General features: G+C 39.4%; 2 protein-coding genes across 13 annotated transcripts in view; one reads left to right on the top strand and one right to left on the bottom strand.

Moving 5' to 3' along the window:
• The window catches only part of PHF3 (PHD finger protein 3), an 82,918-nt gene extending 76,540 nt beyond the window's left edge, over positions 1-6,378 (bottom strand). For 8 of the 11 annotated variants that reach the window (XM_078369477.1, XM_078369481.1, XM_002746696.6 and 5 more), the window contains exon 1: positions 6,052-6,378. Coding sequence is in view for 1 of the 11 variants with exons in the window: in XM_035296021.3 (XP_035151912.2) it covers positions 5,412-5,413 (2 nt within the window). In the remaining 10 variants the exon portion in view is untranslated. Of the gene's footprint in view, positions 1-5,384; positions 5,722-5,825 lie in introns of those variants that run through there. The other 3 variants (XM_078369476.1, XM_078369475.1, XM_035296021.3) reach the window with 3 other exon arrangements.
• Positions 5,997-19,526, top strand: LOC144582159 (uncharacterized). Of its 2 annotated transcripts, XM_078369483.1 has the most exons (3): positions 5,997-6,646; positions 13,241-13,433; positions 17,952-19,526. In XM_078369483.1, exon 1 carries the CDS (start codon positions 5,997-5,999, stop codon positions 6,579-6,581), a length of 585 nt encoding a protein of 194 aa, XP_078225609.1. In that variant the 3' UTR covers positions 6,582-6,646; positions 13,241-13,433; positions 17,952-19,526. The 2 variants fall into 2 exon arrangements, with proteins under 2 accessions (XP_078225609.1, XP_078225610.1); XM_078369484.1 differs by lacking the exons at positions 13,241-13,433; positions 17,952-19,526 and adding an exon at positions 6,837-8,725.
• The last annotated feature ends 340 nt before the right edge of the window (positions 19,527-19,866 follow it).

The raw sequence follows: 19,866 nt of genomic DNA, 5'->3' as shown, positions 1-19,866 counted from the left end.
GAAGATACTCCAGGCAAAGGGAACAGCATGTCTTAATTATGAATGAATGGCTGGTCCTGATGGGACCATTTGTAAAGATTCTATTTCCCAAATAAAATTTAATCTGAGCCCAAAAATATTTCCTGCTTTAAAATATGTGTTTCATCTGCAATTCTTAGGGAATTATACTGAAGCCAGGTTTAGTTTATACTAACAAAACACCCTAATAGAATGCAAAAAGATGAGACTTAGAAAGCATCAACAGCAAAAAATAATTTAACTTTAGGCTGGGTATACTGTCTCACGCCTGTAATCCCAGCACTTTGGGAGGAGGCAGCCAGATCACCTGAGGTTAGTAATTCAAGACCAGCCTGACCAACATGGCGAAACCCCATCTCTATTAAAAACAAAAAACATTAGCTGAGTGTGGTGGTGTGCACCTGTAATCCCAGCTACTCAAGAGGCTGAGGCAGGGGAACAGCTTGAAACCAGGAGGCAGAGGTTGCAGTGAGCCAAGATCACATCACTGCACTCCAACCTGGGGGACAAAATGAAACTCTGTCACGGGGGCGGGGGGCGGGGGGGTGGAGAATTACACTTTCAAAAACTCATTTATTTTAAGAGCAAATTAAAATTTTCTATCCCAACTTTTAAAAACAACTTCAAAATAAACCTATGTATTTTAATCCTATTATTTCTTAAAACACACCCCACACACACACATGCAAACACACACACACTCCTACCTAACAATAAATCACTAACGCTATCAAAGGCCAAAGAGGTTATGTACTAAAATGAAGTTCTCTCTCACATAGTCTACATGTATGTCTGTGTGTGTGTGTACCGGGGTGGTATGAGGGGAGCAATAATATATCAGAAAACTATAAACTCTGAAGAAATGTTATACAAGGCCATAGTGATGGTGGTGGTGATGGGGAATTGGTCTACGTATCATGGTAAGTGAAGGCCTCACAGGGTACCCTTTGAACCAAAATCTGAAGTGAGGTACTGATAAATGCATAATGGGTTAAGAGCAATCCAGACAAAGACCTAGAAGTGCAAAGGTCTTAAAAGTGGAGCACACTTGACGCCTTCTGGCCCCTATACCATCATTTAAATTAAGAAATTTCATCAGGCATGCTTACTAAAGACCTATTTCTAATAGGCACTAGTGGTAACACAACAAAACTACTACTAATAGAAATGGTAATAAACAAAACTTCTTGTGCTCAAACTTCATGTCAGGTATTGTTCTACATGCTTTATATCTGTAATTATCTACCAGAGGTGAGTATGCCCATGCAGAGAACATTTGCCATGTATAGAGACATTTTTGGTCATCACAACTGGAAAGGGTGCTATTTGCATCTAGTAATGCTATAATGTACTAGGACAGCCCCCCACAAAAAAACACACACAAATTATCCAGCCAAAAATGTCAACAGTGGCCAGTTTAAGAAGTTTTTGCTCTATATTTATTAATTCATTTAATCCTTAAAGCAACCCTATATATATAATCCTGATTACACAAAAAAATGAAATAAAATGAAATTAGGATCAAAGAGATTAAATGATTTGCCACAGTAAGTAATGGAGCTAAAAGTTGTTTGGTTTTATTTGTTTGTTTGTTTAAGCTATCCTTTACAGGAAGGACAGAGCTAAAATGTGAACCCAGAAAATTTCATTTAAGAGTCATGTGCTTACGATTACCCTATGTGTTTATAAGGTTAAATTTACTGGATGCTTACTGTGTGCAAGGCACTGTGCTAAACAACTGACAGGCCTCATGCCATTTAATCCTCACAACCAAAACATTAGGCAGGTACTATCATGCCCAATTAACAAGAGAGGGGCTGGTTTAGCAAAGTTATACCCAATATTATAAAATAAATAAGTGGCAGAGCCAGGACTCAAATCCATTCTGTATTTCACCAAGGTCAGTTCTTAACCACTATGGTGTAACAACACTGAAGATGAATCATGGGTTATCCTTCTAGGACAGAGTCAAATTAGTAAGTGGTTAGGCCATGTGGTATGACACAATACTGCGAAGTACGATACTACAAAGCAAATCAACCTAGTCATCAATTCTACACCCACACTTCAAATTCTGGTTCAGTTTCATTAGTTAGAATCTAGTGGCAAGACACCATTAAAGAAAGCAAGGATCATAACTTGTTTTCTAAATGTATCAGGTAAAAAGACAGCAAGGTGTCTGCTGTACAAAGACAACTAACACCAAAGCCGACCTAAGGCCCTAGGAAAGGATCAGATGTTAAAACTGGCAAACACAGAATTACAGTAGCCAATAGTAATGAGAGAGAGTTAACTTCAAAGTTTACAGCTTGACTGGCATTATATTATAACTGACATTATAAGCATTAGGAGTTTGAATAAACCACCAAAGTAGTGGACTTGACTCATCATTAAAACTATGGCCTAAGTAGTAACAGCCCAAGCTAACATGTAATTGGCACACACTATATGCCAGGCCCTGTGTATTGTATGCATTATCGCGTTAGTTCCTCACAAGGACCCTGTAAGGTAGGTGCAAGTATTAGTCCTTTCTCATTAGAGCAAACTGAGACCCAGATAATTAAATAATTTGCCCAAGGTCACATTTCCAGTATTCTTAAATCTGAACCCAGGCAGTATGATTACACTCTATAATGCACTCTACACATTAGTTTTTATGCTTTTAATGTGTCATTAATGAAACCTTTAAAAATGCTAGAAACAAAAGTGATTCATCCCTCCAAAATAAAGCAGGAATATGCACTTAGCCACCCTCTACACATTAAAAAAAAAAAAGTTAACCTCAATGCATATGAACTTCCTTGGAGGAAAAGCAATTTATCAGCTACAAACTTTTCCATTTATTTTTCAATCTAAAATTTCATGTTTTCGTGTGCCCAGGTCACACAAACTACAAATAAATTAAAATATTAAAGTTCAGCCTTTCTGTATACTCTGCCATGCTCTTCAAAACTGTCTAATAAAGTTAGATTACACCAACAGATTAAAACTTCTAATCCTAAAATTTTTACTCAGCTATTTCTCTATATCCACTCTTAACTGTATCATAGTCATAAAAATTTTAAATTCCATTTAAAATGGTCTAAACTAAACACATTATGCAGGACAATAATTGGGAAGTCCACACATATGGCAATTCCTCAGACAATGCCTTTTAAAACTCTTAACATTTTCCCCTTTAACTCTTAATACACTGGTTTAACATCGCATGTCTATGACTCATTTCCCAGTCTATACTATCTTCACTGAGAATAGAAACTGCCTAAGGTTCTCATGTATGTTTAATCACATCAACACTCTCAATATCTTTCCATGTGTAATCAAAGAGCAACAATTAATACTTTTTGACTGTGTTCCCAAAAATGCAACACTGTCATAAATGTGTTAACAGTTTGCTAATTTTTATAGTTGAAAAAGTGCCTATCCTTCTAAAAAGATACTCCAGAATTCTCAGAGGGTGCTCCAAGAAGAAATAAGAGAAACATAGCTCAAGATGTACTTTTTCAGAAAAGAAAGAAATCCAGCAGCCACTTGTCAGAAAGAATTCTTGAAATGTGGACGAATAAAACCTGTTAGAAATCGGCACTCTAAGAATCCTGAACTCCTTGACACTGTGTGGTGAAATAGTTATTGGTAATACACCAACCTAAATGCTGACCAAAAAAATCTCATTACCTCATTAAAAAACAGAAAAGTTATTATCTCCAGAAAAAAGCATATGTAAAAAGGATTTTATGAGAAATTTAAATAGATCTTAAGAAAGCAAAATATAGCAAAAAAGCAAACACCATCCTACCATGTTAAGGAAGATAAACATCTATTTCAGTAACTGAAACACCGAATTGTATGTATAATTTTCATTCACCAGTTTTTCCAAGTAGGCCTCATACTATGAAAAAAATCTAAGCTCTTGATTTTGCAATACTCCAAATTGTCACTTGCTGCCTCCCAACTTTAATAAGTAATACATTACATAACTCAAAGACTGTCAACCTTTCCTAGGGGATTCCAATACTCAATGAAATTTAAATTTTAATAACATGGTTTGAAATGATCAAAGACAAATTCCTTTCATTTTTTCTATCTTGAAATGTGCATCTGACCAAACCAATTATTTTACCTGTGTTTACATAGACCACTTCTCTTAGAGTAAACCTTTCTGATTATGTAACATGTAAGTATACCATAAGATCAACATAATAAAGTTATCTGAGGTCTATCCCAACAAGAGAGAATGTATAAGTAATTCAATGGAATAAGTCAGTTCACTTGTCTCCCAACAGTATGCAAAAGCAGTGTAATAAACTACATTTCTCTATTCTTCAATAATGAACCTATAAAAAATGTAAAGAAGAGGCAAACTTTGGTCCCATCACTGGCTCATTTTTATCATTTTGACAAATCGCCAGGTACAGCTATCTGAAACACCTTAAAATTTAAAGTTGTAATCTTTTTAAAAATAAAAGTGTCCCATTTCGGGTCTGATTGTGTGGCACAATCAGAGGAATCATAACTCCTAAAAGTCTCTCCCATTAAACTCTGCTACCATCACCGGAATATGAAGTATGTATTGTAAAATAACAGTGATAATGACGATGATGTGAAGGAAAGAATCATTATGGTAATATATAACCAGTAAACAGATGAATGAAAATAAAACTTAGTGGGGAAAAAGTCTAAGTGATAACTAAATTTAAAAATTACTATTTAAAATAATCTTTACACAACACCTTTTGTGCTGTAAATTCAGAAACATAAGTATGCTAAGATAGCAAACTTTCTGGTTGACTCATGTCGCTCTATCACAAACATACCTTTTTCTACAAACATGTTCACAGCCCCAAACATTTCATTCAGGAATCAAAAGATGAATAATTGAGGTGTAGTTCTGTTAGAGCTTAGTCATTTTGGCAAAGGGAAGGTAAGTTCGACCCCAAAAATACTAAACACAATGTACTGTTTACTCCCTGTGGAGTTTACTGTATTGTTTTTCCAAATTTAGCCTAAAATAAACAGTAGAGTTAATATTTAGAGAAGGCTCAATAATCGATTATTCTTTTTAAACTAAAGTATCTCTACATATAATGACGACTTAGGACCAGGATATTAACGCAGTATTGCCACATAACATTAATCCATGAACATATTCTAGGCGTGACTACTGAAAAGCACTAATAACCACCCCAATCTAAGTCTCTAGGAATTGGCATTTAAAAGCCCAAAGAAGGAAAAGGTCACCTGACCCGGCAACACATTGCTGAAGAAAAGACCTAACTGTGCGCGGTATCAACATTTCTCTCTTTCTACTCTCCGCACCACCCCCGCCCGTGTCAGGTGATCGCTTATTTAGCACCATTAACACGTACGTATCGACAAGTGGTTCATTAAATTACATGTATCATAGGAAGGCAAGAGTCTAGGCTTCTCATTTCAAACTAAGCAAAAGGAGTCGATAGTTTGGGTCCCGGGCACAAAAGCGCGCGGTAACTGGAGGATAAATGGAGCAGTAACTCCCATCTCCAAAAAGCAGCGGCAGGCAGCAGCTTCGCAGCCAGGGCCGGTGCCAGTTTCCCGAAACCAGAGCCCAAAGCTCCATGCTGGGGCTCCGAGAGGAAAGAGGCCCTAAGGCCGCATCCGAGGGCCTGCGAGCCGAGCCATCCAGGCAGAGCCCGCCGTGTCTCGGGCCTGCGCGCCCGCACCTCCGCGGCGGCGGGGCGCACTCCCAGCAGATAGCTGGGTACCAGTGGTCGGGAGAGGCCGCGGTCCCAACCCTCCTCCTGGCGACCGCGCCGCTGCGGCTCCCTCACCAGCCCGCGGTCCAAACGGTCCACAGGCGGCAGAGGCGCGGCCCAGGTAGGCCGAGGACGTTGCACAAGAGGCCCGATAGATGATCCCTCCGCTGCGCGGGAGAAAGGCGCGGAGAGTCCGCCGCGGGAGGGGCGGAGAGGCCCGCGGAGGCGTCGTGCGAGTGGAAGGGGATGGGGGAGGGGAGGATTGCCCGTCTCCCTGGCCGCGGCCACAGCCGCAACTCACCCAGCTCCGCCAGACGAGCGCTACCACTGGCAGCAAGAGGAAGATGGTGGACGCTGCCGCCGCCGAAGAGGAGGAGGAGGGGGCCCGGTGGGTGCCGCGGAGAGGGGGTACGCGCAGGACGTCGGCGTCGCTGCCACAGCCTCTTTTCCTCCAGGGACCGAACGGCTGCTGCTGACGACACTATTCCTGGCTTCCGCGCCGCCCTCCTAATCCTCGTTGCAGCCGCCGCCGCCCTGGGCCCAAAGGTCGCTTGCCTCGTGGGGACCGTGCGGCGGCGCGAGACCCCGCAGCCATCGGCGTGCGGCGGCGGCGGCGGCGGCGGCGGCGCGGGAGCTGTAGAGGGGCCGCGTCACGTGACCCCACTGTTTACCGTTCCGGGGGCCGCGGCCTGCGTCGCTGCCGCGCCTGCGCACTGTGGGGCCTCCAGCGCCGCGCCGCCTTGGCCCTTGGGGCCCAGGGCTGCAGCACTCCCCGGCGCTTCCGCCCCCTCCCTGTCTTCCGAGGACGCGGCACCGCCTGCGGGCCTCTAGCTCGCACCTCCGGGCGGCCTAGAGGAGCGAATCAGATGAGCGCTTTTTCTCGACTGTAATAAGCAGTAAGGCTTCACAGTTAATATAATATTGATGTGCAGCTCCCCACCACCCAAGGTGCTTTTTATCTATTAATTGACTGTGAGTTCAAGAATGGTAGACTAGGATGGAGTAGAGCCCTCTGCCGAAATATCTGTGCTGGCTCTTCACAGCAGCCTCACCATTTACCACCTCCGTTACTCTTACCCCACATAGAAATTTTCTAGAATGGTCTACCTCAGGACTCAAGTTGCTTCCTCCAAGAAACATTCTTGGTATCCAGTAAAGCAGTCTTCAGAATATTGTCCCGGGATTCCCTGAGGGGTCCCCAAGAGCTTTCAGAAGAGCCTCCATTCCTTTGCCGAAAGCGTGTGTCTACGGCCGGCCGAATTTTCTTCCCAACCTACAACCAAAGCAGCATACAGCAACTGATTCAATGCAGAAGCAGATATGAGAATCCAACCATCTTCGATTAAGCCAGAAATCGAGGAAATTTGCAAAAATTTTAAATAGCACTTTTTATTAATTTGTTGGAATAAATACATTATTTGTAGTAACAAATATTGTGTAGGAGTCCAGAGACAAAAACGTTTCAGACCCACTGTTCAAGGTTACATGCTTCCACAGCCACTTAAGCTAACCCCTGCCTCAGCCCTTAATAAGCACTGTGAAGTAATTGTTGCTTGTCAGTCACTCCAACCAAAAGGAGCTCCTTAGGGACAGGATTTGTGGCTTTTATCTGCAGGGACCATTACAGTATTCAGCCAGTACCTGCTGAGCACCTTAACTGTGTGGTCTGCACTGTTCTAAAATCTTTGCAGTACTTGTTGATTTAAGCCTTAGACCAACCGCAGTCCACATTGTAAGATTAGTGCAGGGTGGAAGAATAAGTCACAGGCATGTGGTGAAGACCTGTTCTTTCTCTCTCTAGTCTTCTGATATTTTAAGCACTCCCAATACCAAATGTTCTACAAAGGAGGTCGGGGTTGTCCTGATGTCACTGGATTCCTAGAGTTCCACCCCATGTCTTGACATCAATCCCTCAGGACTTTGTTTTACAATCTTTTTGTAATGTGTTTTTGAGAAAGGAAAATAGATATGAGTAATTTTTTTTTTAATGATCACTTGGGATGTCTGGGATGAATTATAAAAATAAGCCTAATGTTATCTTTACTCTTCTGGTGGATCTCAGTATGACATTTCAAAAGGGCATTCAGAAAGAATAAAATTATGGTTATAAACAAAATCCTGAAAGAATTCAATAGAGTAAAACTTGGTAAGGGAAACCACTAGCTGGAAAATCCCTTAGAAGTGCTTAGGAAAACTTAACCCTTTCAGAGAAGTGACAGAGACAACAAACAAACAACAAAATATCTCAAACTCGTTTTACTGAGATCATCATCGAATTTGGAGGCCTAAGTTAAAACACTTTTTCTTACGTTGGCAGGTTTGCTCCTTTCCACACATCTCCATTTCTCTAGAAAGATGGCCCACAGGTACTCACGCTTTCAGCAGTAAACAGTGGGTGAAAAGAAGTGCAAGCACCACCCCAGGGGTGAAAATTTCCATAGCATAACAGGGTTGAGGGAGTGAGGCCTAGGAAGGCTGAGTCAAACCATAAAATAAAGCTTTTCCATGCATCAGGACTGTAGCAAGCTATAAAGCACCTTGCAAATTTCAGCAACTCTAAGGCCCAGGAAAAGAGCAGAGAGAGACCTGAGGCATCAGATTTCTAAGCTCCTCTGCCTTACTCTCCTTGCCAACACACTTCATTTATTTGCTCATTTGTTTATTAATTTATTCCATTATGCACCCCAATAGGTTTCAGAAATAAATAGTATTGTTCCTGCCCTCAAAGAACTCAGAAGAGTGGCAGTAGATACTTAGGATTCAGCCTGGTGTGAAAGCAGTTGGTGTAGAAGACCCATGTTTGTGTTTATCTGGCCTGGAGTGGGCATGGGGGCATTTGTGACAGAAGGGATGTCCTCTAGGTCAAAGATGTACCAGAGAACTTGGTGTGTTTCAGGAACTACAAATGATTCATTATCTGAATTGAACATGTTGCAGCCATGAAAACAATGAAATTTCTTTTATTTTTCCCTCTTCTTTTTTCGGTTGTTTCTTTTATTTTCTTTCTTTCTTTTTTTTTTTTTCTGAAACGTCTTTTAACAAAGAAACTATTTATGATTATGTCCCTCAGTGACAATATTACCTTCCTACTTGAAATCTTTTCATAGCTCTCCAAAGTATAAAGAATAAAATCCAGGCCGGAAGAAGTGGCTCATGCCTGTGATCCCAGCACTTTGGGAGGCCAAAGCAGGCCTGGCCAACATGAGGAAACCCTGTCTCTACTAAAAATATAAAAATTAGCTGAGCATGGTGGCACACACCTGTAACCCCAGCTACTAGGGAGGCTGAGACAGGAGAATCACTTGAACCCAGAAGGCAGAGGTTGCCGTGAGCTGAGATCAGACCACTGCTCTCCAGCCTGGGCCACAGAGCAAGACTCCATCTCAATAAATAAATAAATAAATAGATAGATAGATAAATAAATAAATAAAATCCAAACAATGTAATCAATGCCCTTTAGGATTGGTCCTTGCCAGCTCTTCACTCTCTTCTCTCCCTATTTCCTGCTTTTTAATTTATGATATAACAATACCTAACTACTTACTGTTTTCTATACACATCCACACAATGTCTCTGAACCTAAAGTTTTTGCTCATGCCGCTTTTTCTGACAGGAATGCCCCCTCCTGAATGACCCCAAAAGCCACACATTCCTCTCACTTCATCTGAATTGTTCCTGCATCCTTTAAAGATGGAGCTCAATGATGTATCCATCACACTTAACGGTGAAACGCTAGAGGCATCCCCACTCAAGCCAGGGTTACACAAGGCTGCCACTATCACCACCATTATTTAACATTAGCCGATACTAAAAGGCAAGAAAAGAAATAGTAGATATAGAAAAGGAAAGGACACAAAAGATCATTATTTGCATTTAATAAAAACTGCCTAACAAAGAAAATCAACTAAACAACTGCTAGCAGTAAAGAGTTGCCTTGGTACTATTTAAAGATCGGTTATCTAAAAATCAGTGGAAAACAATGGCTTTCCCATAAACTGCAATCATCAGTAGAATACAGTAGGGAAAATAAATTCCAACCAAAATGTAAAACATTTAAGCAGCACAACAAGGAAAAAAATGTGCATTTTTCATATGCACACAAAAAGAAAACTGTACATATAAAGAAACAACCCAGTATAGCTAAAACAATATTGAAAAAGAAGTAGAAAGATAGAGGACACACACTTTCTGATTTCAGAACTTATAATGAAATAACAGTAATCAAGACAGTGTGGTACCGGCATAAAGATAGACATATACATCAATGGAATAAAATGGAAAGTTCGGCAATAAAACCATGTGTCTATTTTCAAAAGATTTTGGACAAGAGTGCCAATAATACAATGGGAAAAGAATAGTCTTTTCAACATATGGTACTGGGACTACTGATTAGCCACATACAAAAGAATGGAGTTGGACCCCCACCTGATACAAAAATTACCTCAAAATGATTCTTCCAGACTTCAGTTAAGACAAAGAGGCGAAGGGCACCTGATGAGGGATAGCAAAATATAACTTTTATCTGGTTAAACACTGGTTTCCAGTTGCTAGAGCAATTGTTTGTACTCTGAGCACATTCAGAGTCAGATTCATAAGATATGATTGAAAGCAAGTTTATGCTTCATGCATCTAGACCCAGAAAGTAGAGAAGCAAAAGGAAGGATCTTTAGCTTAAAGGCACAGCAAAGGCTAGAGCCCTCCCTACTCCAGGCAGAAGACTAACAAGGAGGCGGTTAAGTGTTCCCAGCAGTTTGTGGTTTCCCAAGATGCTACATCAACCAGTCCAAATGTGGAGAAGCCACTTCAACTGGAAGCTCAAGAAACTGGAGCAATCGCAGAATGAATATTCATTAGGCAAGGCTGCCTTTGGAATGAGGGTTAGGAGACCTGCTTCTTATGGGGCTAAATGGAGCCATGCCTTTTCTCAGAAGGGACCAAGCTAGCATTCCTGAGCTAGGTGCCCACTCGTAAGCCTTTTGAATTACTTCACTAAAAACCAATAATTTGTTTGTAATATGTGTTTAAATTTCAACCATAACAGAAGAAAAAAGTCATAAAATCTTGTGTACAACTTAATATTTACAGAGAGAGAGCCTCAAGAAAACATAAAATTTGCTTGGAGGGTCCAGGCTCTGCAAGGATATTTTTTTCAGGAAGTCATGCCAATAGAAATATGTAGAAAACTAGGTTGATCAAAAATTGGAATTCGGAACACATACTGGAAAGATTGGAAGGGAGGGCCATAGAAGAGGATTTCGTCAAACTAAAGGAGGTACTGGGAATTGAAAAGGTGAAATTGTGTGATAGCAGACAACCAGGGAAGTCACATAAGAAGAACATTCTAGGAGAAGATAAGGCTAATTCCAAGACGCTATAGTAGTAAGAAATTTGGCATGTTCTAGAAGCAGAAAGTAGGCTGGTGCGACTGGAGCATAGGGTGCAAGAAAGATGAGACTGGCAAGAACAAGACAAGATATTTAGAATCTATTATAAATAAAATGAGAAGCTATGGGGGATTAAAAGCAAAAAGTAACATCTGATTTTTTTGGTAACAGTTATTACTGAGATATAATTCACATACCATATAATTTGCCCACTTAAAGTGTACTAGTAAGTGATTTTTAGTACTTTTTTAGTATATTTAGTGCATTTAGCACAGAATTGTATTACTTCACTCAAAACCATGACTATCACCATGGTCAATTTTAGATCATTTTCATAGTGCCAAAAAAATTTCCTACCTTTTGGTCATTACCGCCCAGGCTTTATTCCCTCACCAGCCCTAGGCAACCACTACTATGTCATTAATTGTCTCTAATTTGTCTATTCTGGACATTTCTTACAAATGGAATCATATAACATATGGTCTCTTGTGACTGGCTTCTTCTACTTAACTTTAATGTATTCAAGGTTTGTTCATGTTATAGCAAGCATCAGTACTTCACTCCTTTTTATTACCAATAATATTTTATTATATGAGTATACCACAATTTGATCCATTGACATTGATGGACATTTGGGTTGTTTGTACTTTTTGGCCTTTACGAGTAATGGACATAAACATTCATATACAAGTTTCTGTGTGGACATATGCTTTCACTTGTCTTGTGGTTATACTTAGAAATAAAATTTCTAAGTCATATGACAACTTTATATCTAACTTTTTTTTTTGAGAGACAGTCTAGCTGTCACCCAAGCTGGAGTATAATAGCACACTCTCAGCTCTCTGCAAACTCTGCCTCCTGGGTTCAAGCAATTCTCGTGCCTCAGCCTCCCACGTAATTGGGATTACAGGTGTGCATCACCCATGCCCGGATAATTTTTGTATTTTTAGTAGAGACAGGGTTTAGCTATGTTGGCCATGCTGGTCTGACCATCTGGAACACCTGGCATCAAGTGATCTACCCACCTCAGCTTCCCAAAGTGCTGGAAATATAGGTGTGAGCCACCACACTCGGCCTATGTTTAACAATTTTAAGAATTGTCACTTGTTATAAGTAAAATTTCTATGCCACAAAAGAAATAGTTCTCAAAGATATGTCCTCTCAGCAAGGTAATTCACTTCTATAGAAGGGTGCAGGGCACATGGAGGGAGAAATGATGGCCACCGCATGCTTGGACAATCAGGGAATGGGTACTTATGCCTGACTGGGGTCATCCCTACTGCTATGTCGTCCCCTGTTGGCTAGGGTTATACCGCACGAACTAGACGAAACCTGATTGGCTATTTTTAAAAGAGCAGGGGTCCCAGCTGGAGTGGCAGGGTGGGTGTTTTGGCAGGAAGGACAGTTACAGGCATGTCAGAGCAGGTAGCCAAGGGTGATCAGGTGACCAGGATGAGTTGGGATGGAGTGGGGTTTGGGGGCAGCCTATGTGAACTACTCAGGAACCAGTGGAGAAGGTTCTTTACGGGAATTACAAGGCAGTTAAACTTTAGAGATTTAAAGAATAAGAGAGCTGCACATACTGACGTACTGATTCTTTGAAGACAGACTTGGGGTTTACTATAACACCATACTGTTTTCCAAAGCAGCTGTACCATTTTACATTTCCAAACAGTGATATGTAAATGTTCTAATTTCTCCATTTCCTTGTCAACACTTGTTATTAACTGACTCTTTGATTATTTATATCTGGTAGATGTGAAATGGCATCTCATTGTATGATTTTCAGTAAAACTATTAATGTTTACTACTTTCTCTTGAGTCTGATTAGTTGCTACAGTTTCCTAGAAAATTGTTCGTAATGTCTAGTCTTTCCTATTTAGTAACACAAACTTTTGATTTTTATTATTCTCTTACTTTTTCAGGTCCTTTGTATTTATGTATAGCTATATGAACATTTTTTCCTCATTTTTATAAGGTTCTGCCTTCTACAATTTTGCTTGTTTAATTTTACCAAAGATATATCTATTTTGTTTTTAATCATTTTCAGCTTTGTTAATCCACTCTACTACAGCTTTGTTTTCTATTATTTGATTTTCCTTACAGATTGTTCAATCTACTTTAAGGAAAATGAATTTTGGCCAAATGAGACTGAACAACTATGGTCAAATGCCTATAAAAGCACAAATAACAGATACTCCATTGCAGAAGTTCAGGAGGCTGAGAAAAATAGTAGCCCATGGACCAGAGTGCTGACAATAGGACTGAAGGAGATGTAAACATAGCCAGACTATCTTTTGTAAGTAGGACTGACAAGATATACTAGCGGATTAGATGGGGGACTAAGGAGAAAAAAGTTAAGAAGTTCAAGATTTGGCATCTAAGTAACAGGGTGAAAGATGGTGTTATTTTCAGGATTTGGAGAAGATTGGGATGGGAACAGATTAGGGTGCAAGTATACAATGATTCTGTGGTAGACATTTCATAAATTTTATATTGGAAATATCTGTTAGATAGCCAAGTGAGACTTTATAATGAATAGTTGGATATAAAGTTTAGAATTCAGTAGAGCTGAAGTTACGAATTTTTCAAGCAATCATCATACACTAGATGATAGTATAAACCACAGGACTAGATTAGATTACCTAAGGAGTAAATGTAGACAGAGGGATAAAAGGAGCTGAGATGGATCTCTGGAGCAAAGCAACATTTAAAGGTTGAGAGGAGGATGTAGCAGAAATCTTATACTAAGGAGCTTGCTTCAGATGGACTCAGGAAGCTGATGGAATCATGCATGTGAGGCCAGACAAGAAAATCCTTCCTGATTATACTTTATTTATTCATGTATTTATTTATTTAATCTTAGGCACAGTTTCACTCTGTCCCCCAGGCTGGAATGCAGTGTGGCACGATCTTGGCTCACTGCAACCTCCACCTCTGGATAGTTGGGATTACAGGTGTGTGCCACCATGCTGGGCTAATTCTTGTATTATTAGTAGAGACAGATTTCACCATGTTGGCCAGGCTGGTCTTGAACTCCTGACCTCAGGTGATCCACCTGCCTTGGCCTCCTAAAGTGCTGATTACAGGCATGAGCCACTGCTCCCAGCCAATACTTTTAATACATATTTAAAGAAAAGCCTATGACACAAAGTTTTGTATACCACTTCAAGAAGATGTTTCTGACTATTTTTAGAAAAGGTCTTAAGATTGTTGTGCCCTTCACTATGCATATGCCATCAGTGAAATCCAGGAGATAGAAATTTCTTAAAAGTCAAATGACCCACTCTCTTCAACAGATTAATGACATTAAAAGAAAAAACTAGAGAGTGAGAAATATTATTGATCAAAAGAGACTTAAAAACCAATGAAACAAATACAATGTCTGGGATTTTCTTGGGATTCTGGTTTGAACAAACTAGTAAACAACTGAACAAACTAATAACTGAAACATAAAGACATTTTAAAGCAATTGGAGAAAATTGAACAGACTGAATATTTAAGGCCTTTAGAAATTTTTGTTTAGTGTGGTAACTGTATTGGGCTATGTTTTCTAAAAAACCCTTATTTTAAAAAAATTCATGTGGACATTCATATTGGTGAAACTGTATGATATCTAGAATTTTATTTTTAAAACTCCAGAAAAAAATAATTAAAATTAATGGATGAAGACTAAATGAAAGAAGAATTACAAAATGCCAATAATTATAGATGTTACGCCAGACATGGTGGCTCATGCCTGTAATCCCAGCACTTTGGGAGGCTGAGGTGGGCAGATCACGAGTTCAGGAGTTCAAGACTAGTCTGGCCAACATACTGAAACCCCGTCGCTACTAAAAATACAAAAAATTAGCTGGGTGTGGTGGTGTGTGCCTGTAAATCCCAGCTACTCAGGAGGCTGAGGCAGGAGAATCACATGAACCCAGGAGGTGAAGGTTGCAGTGAGCCAAAATCACGTCAATGCACTCCAGCCGAGGCAAGCGTGTGAGACTCCATCTCAAAAAAAAAAAAAATTATAGATGAGAGGAGATGGGTACAAGAGGGTTTATTACACCGTTCTGTCTCTACTTTTATGTATGTTTTTAAAATTTTACAATAAAAAATAAAATTAAAAATCTCATTGCTTTCATAGGTGCATCTTTAATATTTTTTCATGAACTACTTCTTTTATACAAACATGTTAAATGTTTTAAGCTTTGGGTCTAAAAATGTGGCAGAGGAACAAAGATTTGGTTTTAAGAAAAAAAGTTGGCTGGGCACAGTGGCTCACGCCTGTAATCCCAGCACTTTGGGAGGCTGAGGCAGGCAGATCACAAGGTCAAGAGATCGAGACCATCCTGGCAAACATGGTGAAACTCCGTCTCTACTAAACAATACAAAAATTAGCTGGGTATGGTGGCGCGCACCTGTAGTCCCAGTTACTCGGGAAGCTGAGGCAGGAGAATTGCTTGAACCCAGGAGGCAGAGACTGCAGTGAGCTGAGATTGCGCCACTACACTCCAGCCTGGCTCCTGGCAATAGAGCAAGACTCTGTCTCAAAAAAAAGGAAAAAAAAGTTACTTCCAATATTTTAATCCCCTTCTCAGTTTTCATCATGTGCTTATGATTTCCAAAATCTTCCTTGAATTTAAATGACAGGAGGATGTTAATGTTGGGTTCCATGTGAGAAATGCTTGCCCTCTCCAGACACTTCAAATTGGTTTCCTCTTAAGCAGCCAATTACATATTTTGCAGGTAATCATTCATTGTTAGCAAGTCCTGCCAGGCTAGTATGGTAAACTGCAAAGTATGGTTTAAAAAAAAAGTCTTCATTTTGTTCCAGCAGCCTTTTATATATGTAATAGCAGATATTTCATTTAGCTTGAATAGTTCGTATGAGAACATGAAAAAACAATTCCAAAATCTGAATTGATCAAATTAATATTCTACTTCTAATTCTTCCTCACAAAAGTAGGGGAAAATTCTCAGAAAGATTTTTTTCTTCAAAAACTTCATAATATAAATGAAGTTAAACAACAAAATTTAAAATACTATTCTTTTTTTAATATATATTATTTATTTATTTATTTAAGAGGGGATTTCACCATATTGGTCAGGCTGGTCTCGAACTCCTGGCCTCAGGTGATCCGCTCACCTCAGCCTCCCAAAGTGCTGGGATTACAGGTGTGAGCCACCATGCCCAGCTAAAATACAATTCTTAAAGATTATTTTGATGCTATGAATTCTAATTTTTAAAAGTTCTGCAAAGATTATAACTATCATGATGATAGAATCTAATCTCTATTATTCTGTCATACTATTTTTGTAAACATCTCTTGACTCAAAATTTATACACTATTCTTCTTAAAGTTTTCTAGTTAACACATTCTTTTAACATTGATATGAGTCATAAAACTATAACTTTTTGTATTTAATATTTAAAAGTCCTTAAAAATTGTCTTGGTGCATTAAATTAACAGCTTTTATAATCATCATTAATCACTGCATCATTTAGTTCTGTAATAATATCAATATATATTTGTACTTTAAGTCATTGATAAAGTTTCCAAATTTAAATCCCTTGAGGGCTTTGGTTTTTAGGATACTGACTTATATTTTAAGGTGTATATTCAAATATCAATACATTCAAATGACAAGTTTAGTATATATTACTAGGTTGTTAGACTTATTGTTTAGGATAGTAACCTGTGTGCTCACAGAATCATAGCTCAAGTTCAGGAATGTCTAGGATAATGCTGAAAAAGTCATTCAGCTATCCAGCCATCCAAAGAAAAGCCAAAACCAAAGTGGAATTGAAGATTTGAGCTCATAACCAAGGCAGAGGCTGGACTACAAAGGAAGGGACAGTATCATCCGTGGAATTTACACTGTCTCAAGGAGTCTCACTGGGAAATGAGTTGAATCTCCAAGAGCAGACAGTTAACAATACCTCTTCTCACTACAAAGTGTGTATTTTCTTAATCAGTGTGGTTAGAATGGCCACCAAAATCTGATGCCAGGAGCATCAGTAATCTCAGTTATATTCCGAAGTGTTATCAAGTTCAGTATGCAGGAGACTTAGACCCACACAATTCGATGAAGGATTGGCCTCTGAACTTGGGAGTATGACCCCAAATTATTTTGTCTAATTGGGTGATAGCTCTACAGGTATAATTTTACAATTTCAGCAGCAGATACTTGGTAGTGTGATCACAGGGAAATGATAGGTAACCTAGCCACAGAAGTGAATGAAGTTCCAAGTAGGAAACTTGGTCACTGCAAGGGCAGGTGCATGGGTAGGAACCTGGTTCCAGAGAGGAGAATGGTTTGTAGGATACTGTACCAGTAACCTGGAAAGTAAAATTTATGATATGTACTATGCACTGGGGCTTTTGGGTGCCAGGCTATTGGTCAGAGCCAACGCAACAGTAAGACTGACTATGCTGAGCTGTTAAATGACTGCTCTCAAATTCCACACTCACAAACTTCGGTCCAGGAAGCCAGGTAAACGGCTAACAAAGAAAACAAGCCACATTTGTTGAGAATAATTGCTGAATACTGTGCACACATTATGGCATTTAATTGCCTCAACAATGCTGCAAGATCATTAACCTCATCTGGAGACCTGAAAATTTAAGTAACTGGGTGCAGGTTTTAGCCAGGAATCAGGAATTTAAGATTTGAACTCAGGTCTTTCTGCCTCATCTCCTCGCTCTATGCTTTTTCCTCAAAACTTGGATCAAAGCTTTTTCTTCATTCGATCAGATTTGCTTCAATCTGTGTCTAAACGTATAATATGTATTAACTCTTTTCTTTTTCTTTCTCGTCTCAATATAAGAGAGGTTCTTTGCTAGGCGCAGTGGCTCATGCCTGTAATCCCAGTATTTTGGAAGAACAAGGTGAGAGGATCATTTCAGCCCAGGAATTTGATGCTGCAGTGAGCTATGATCACACCGCTACATGCCAGCCTGAGCAACAGAGAGAGACCCCGTCTCAAAAAAAGAAGTAACACGTTTATTGATTTAAAAACAAACCTAAAAGAAACTATAAAAGAAAAAGAAAGTCCCCTCATACCGGCCCTCACTACCAATTTTACTCCATGTAATATGTATCCTTCTAAATATTTTTATACATAATGTACATCAAATATTTGCAACTGGACTTTCGCTTGGTCTCCTGATCCCAATTACTATACACTACTCTGACTTCTGGCTCAAACAAACAGCAATGGGAGAATTCTTAGTAAAAGACACGAGAATGCAAGTTATTTGAAGGCAGGGATTTTTTAACTATTTTATTTACTGATATATCCCTAGTTCCTCAAACAGTGTCGACTGGTTCAATAAATACGTATTGAATGAATGAATAAATCTCTGACAAAAGCCAAGAGGCAAGATTAGTGCAGAACAGGAGCTGGCCTGGAAGCTAACAGATAAAAATGGAGTAGATGAAACAATGATTACAATAATCAGAAGGACAAGTAAGTAGCATCTTAGACCACAGAAAGTAGAGGACTTCTGACTTAGGTGGCTCCTTGGATATTATGAAGCCATGTTTCAAAACTGGGGTATGGGTTGGTCTCTAATTGGCCAGGTGATAGGGAAGTAGTGCATTGCCTCTGCTTGGCACCATGAGGTAGGAGATAGGGCTGTTTCCGGAGAGAGCCCTTCTAGGAAAACTGGTGCTGGGCTAGGGTCTTCCTTCACATCTGAGGTGCTTTAGGTGCACCACCACCCTCTAAGCCAAAAGAAGTCCTGAAATATTAGATTCGTCTGAGTCTAGGACAATTGCCTGCTTTTGAACACAAGCTCCCAAAACCTTCTACTTCCCAGTATGTTGTAATGTTTAAGAGCACATATTCCTCCTATCCAATACTGGCTTTACCAATTATACCAGTGAAATGTTGTAAAACCTAAGACAAATTGCTTAGCCTCTTGGTGGGTTGGTTTTCTCCTCTAAACAAATGGGAATGACAAGAGTACCTATTTCTTAGGATTGTTGTTAACAATTAAATAATTATTATAAAGTTCTTAGAACATCATTTGGTGTTACGAACTGAATTGTGTGCCCCTAAAATTTATATGTTGAAGCCCTAACTCCCAATGTAACTGTATTTGGACATAGGGCATTTTAGGAGATAACTAAGGTTAAATGAGGTCATAAGGATGACTCATACAACGGGTATTGGAGACAGCCATCTGCAAGCCAAGGAGAGAGACCTCATAAGGAACCAACCCTGTCAATACCTTCATTTAGGACTTTTAGCCTCCAGAACTGTGAGACAATACATTTCAGTTGCTTAAGTGTGACATAATTATATGTATATATAATTATTTATATTATATATTAAGGCCGGGTGTGGTGGCTCACACCTGTAATCCAAGCACTTTGGAGGCCAAGGTGGGTGTATCACCTGAGGTTGGGAGTTCAAGATCAGCCTGACCAACATGGTGAAACCCCATCTTTATTTTAAAAAAAAAGTTAAAAATATATTATATATTAATATATTATAGATTATTTATTATATTATATACTATATATTTATAAATTTTTATATATTACACATATAAATTATATGTATGTGTGTGTGTGTGTGTATCTGCCCCAGTTCCTGACTTAAAGCTGCTGAAACCCTTGTAGATAGGGGTGCTAGGAGAATCTTCACTTCTGGCATTTTGGTCTTTTGATCCTGATTCCTGACACAGACATCCTAAATCCCTTGGTATTTCCTGGGTTATAGAAGCATCTTTTGT

Source organism: Callithrix jacchus, chromosome 4 (genome assembly GCF_049354715.1).
Source record: "Callithrix jacchus isolate 240 chromosome 4, calJac240_pri, whole genome shotgun sequence".
In the NCBI taxonomy this organism is placed as follows: Eukaryota; Metazoa; Chordata; class Mammalia; order Primates; family Cebidae; genus Callithrix; species Callithrix jacchus.
Note: the sequence above shows the minus strand (reverse complement) of the source record. Positions and strands in the feature narration are given on the sequence as shown.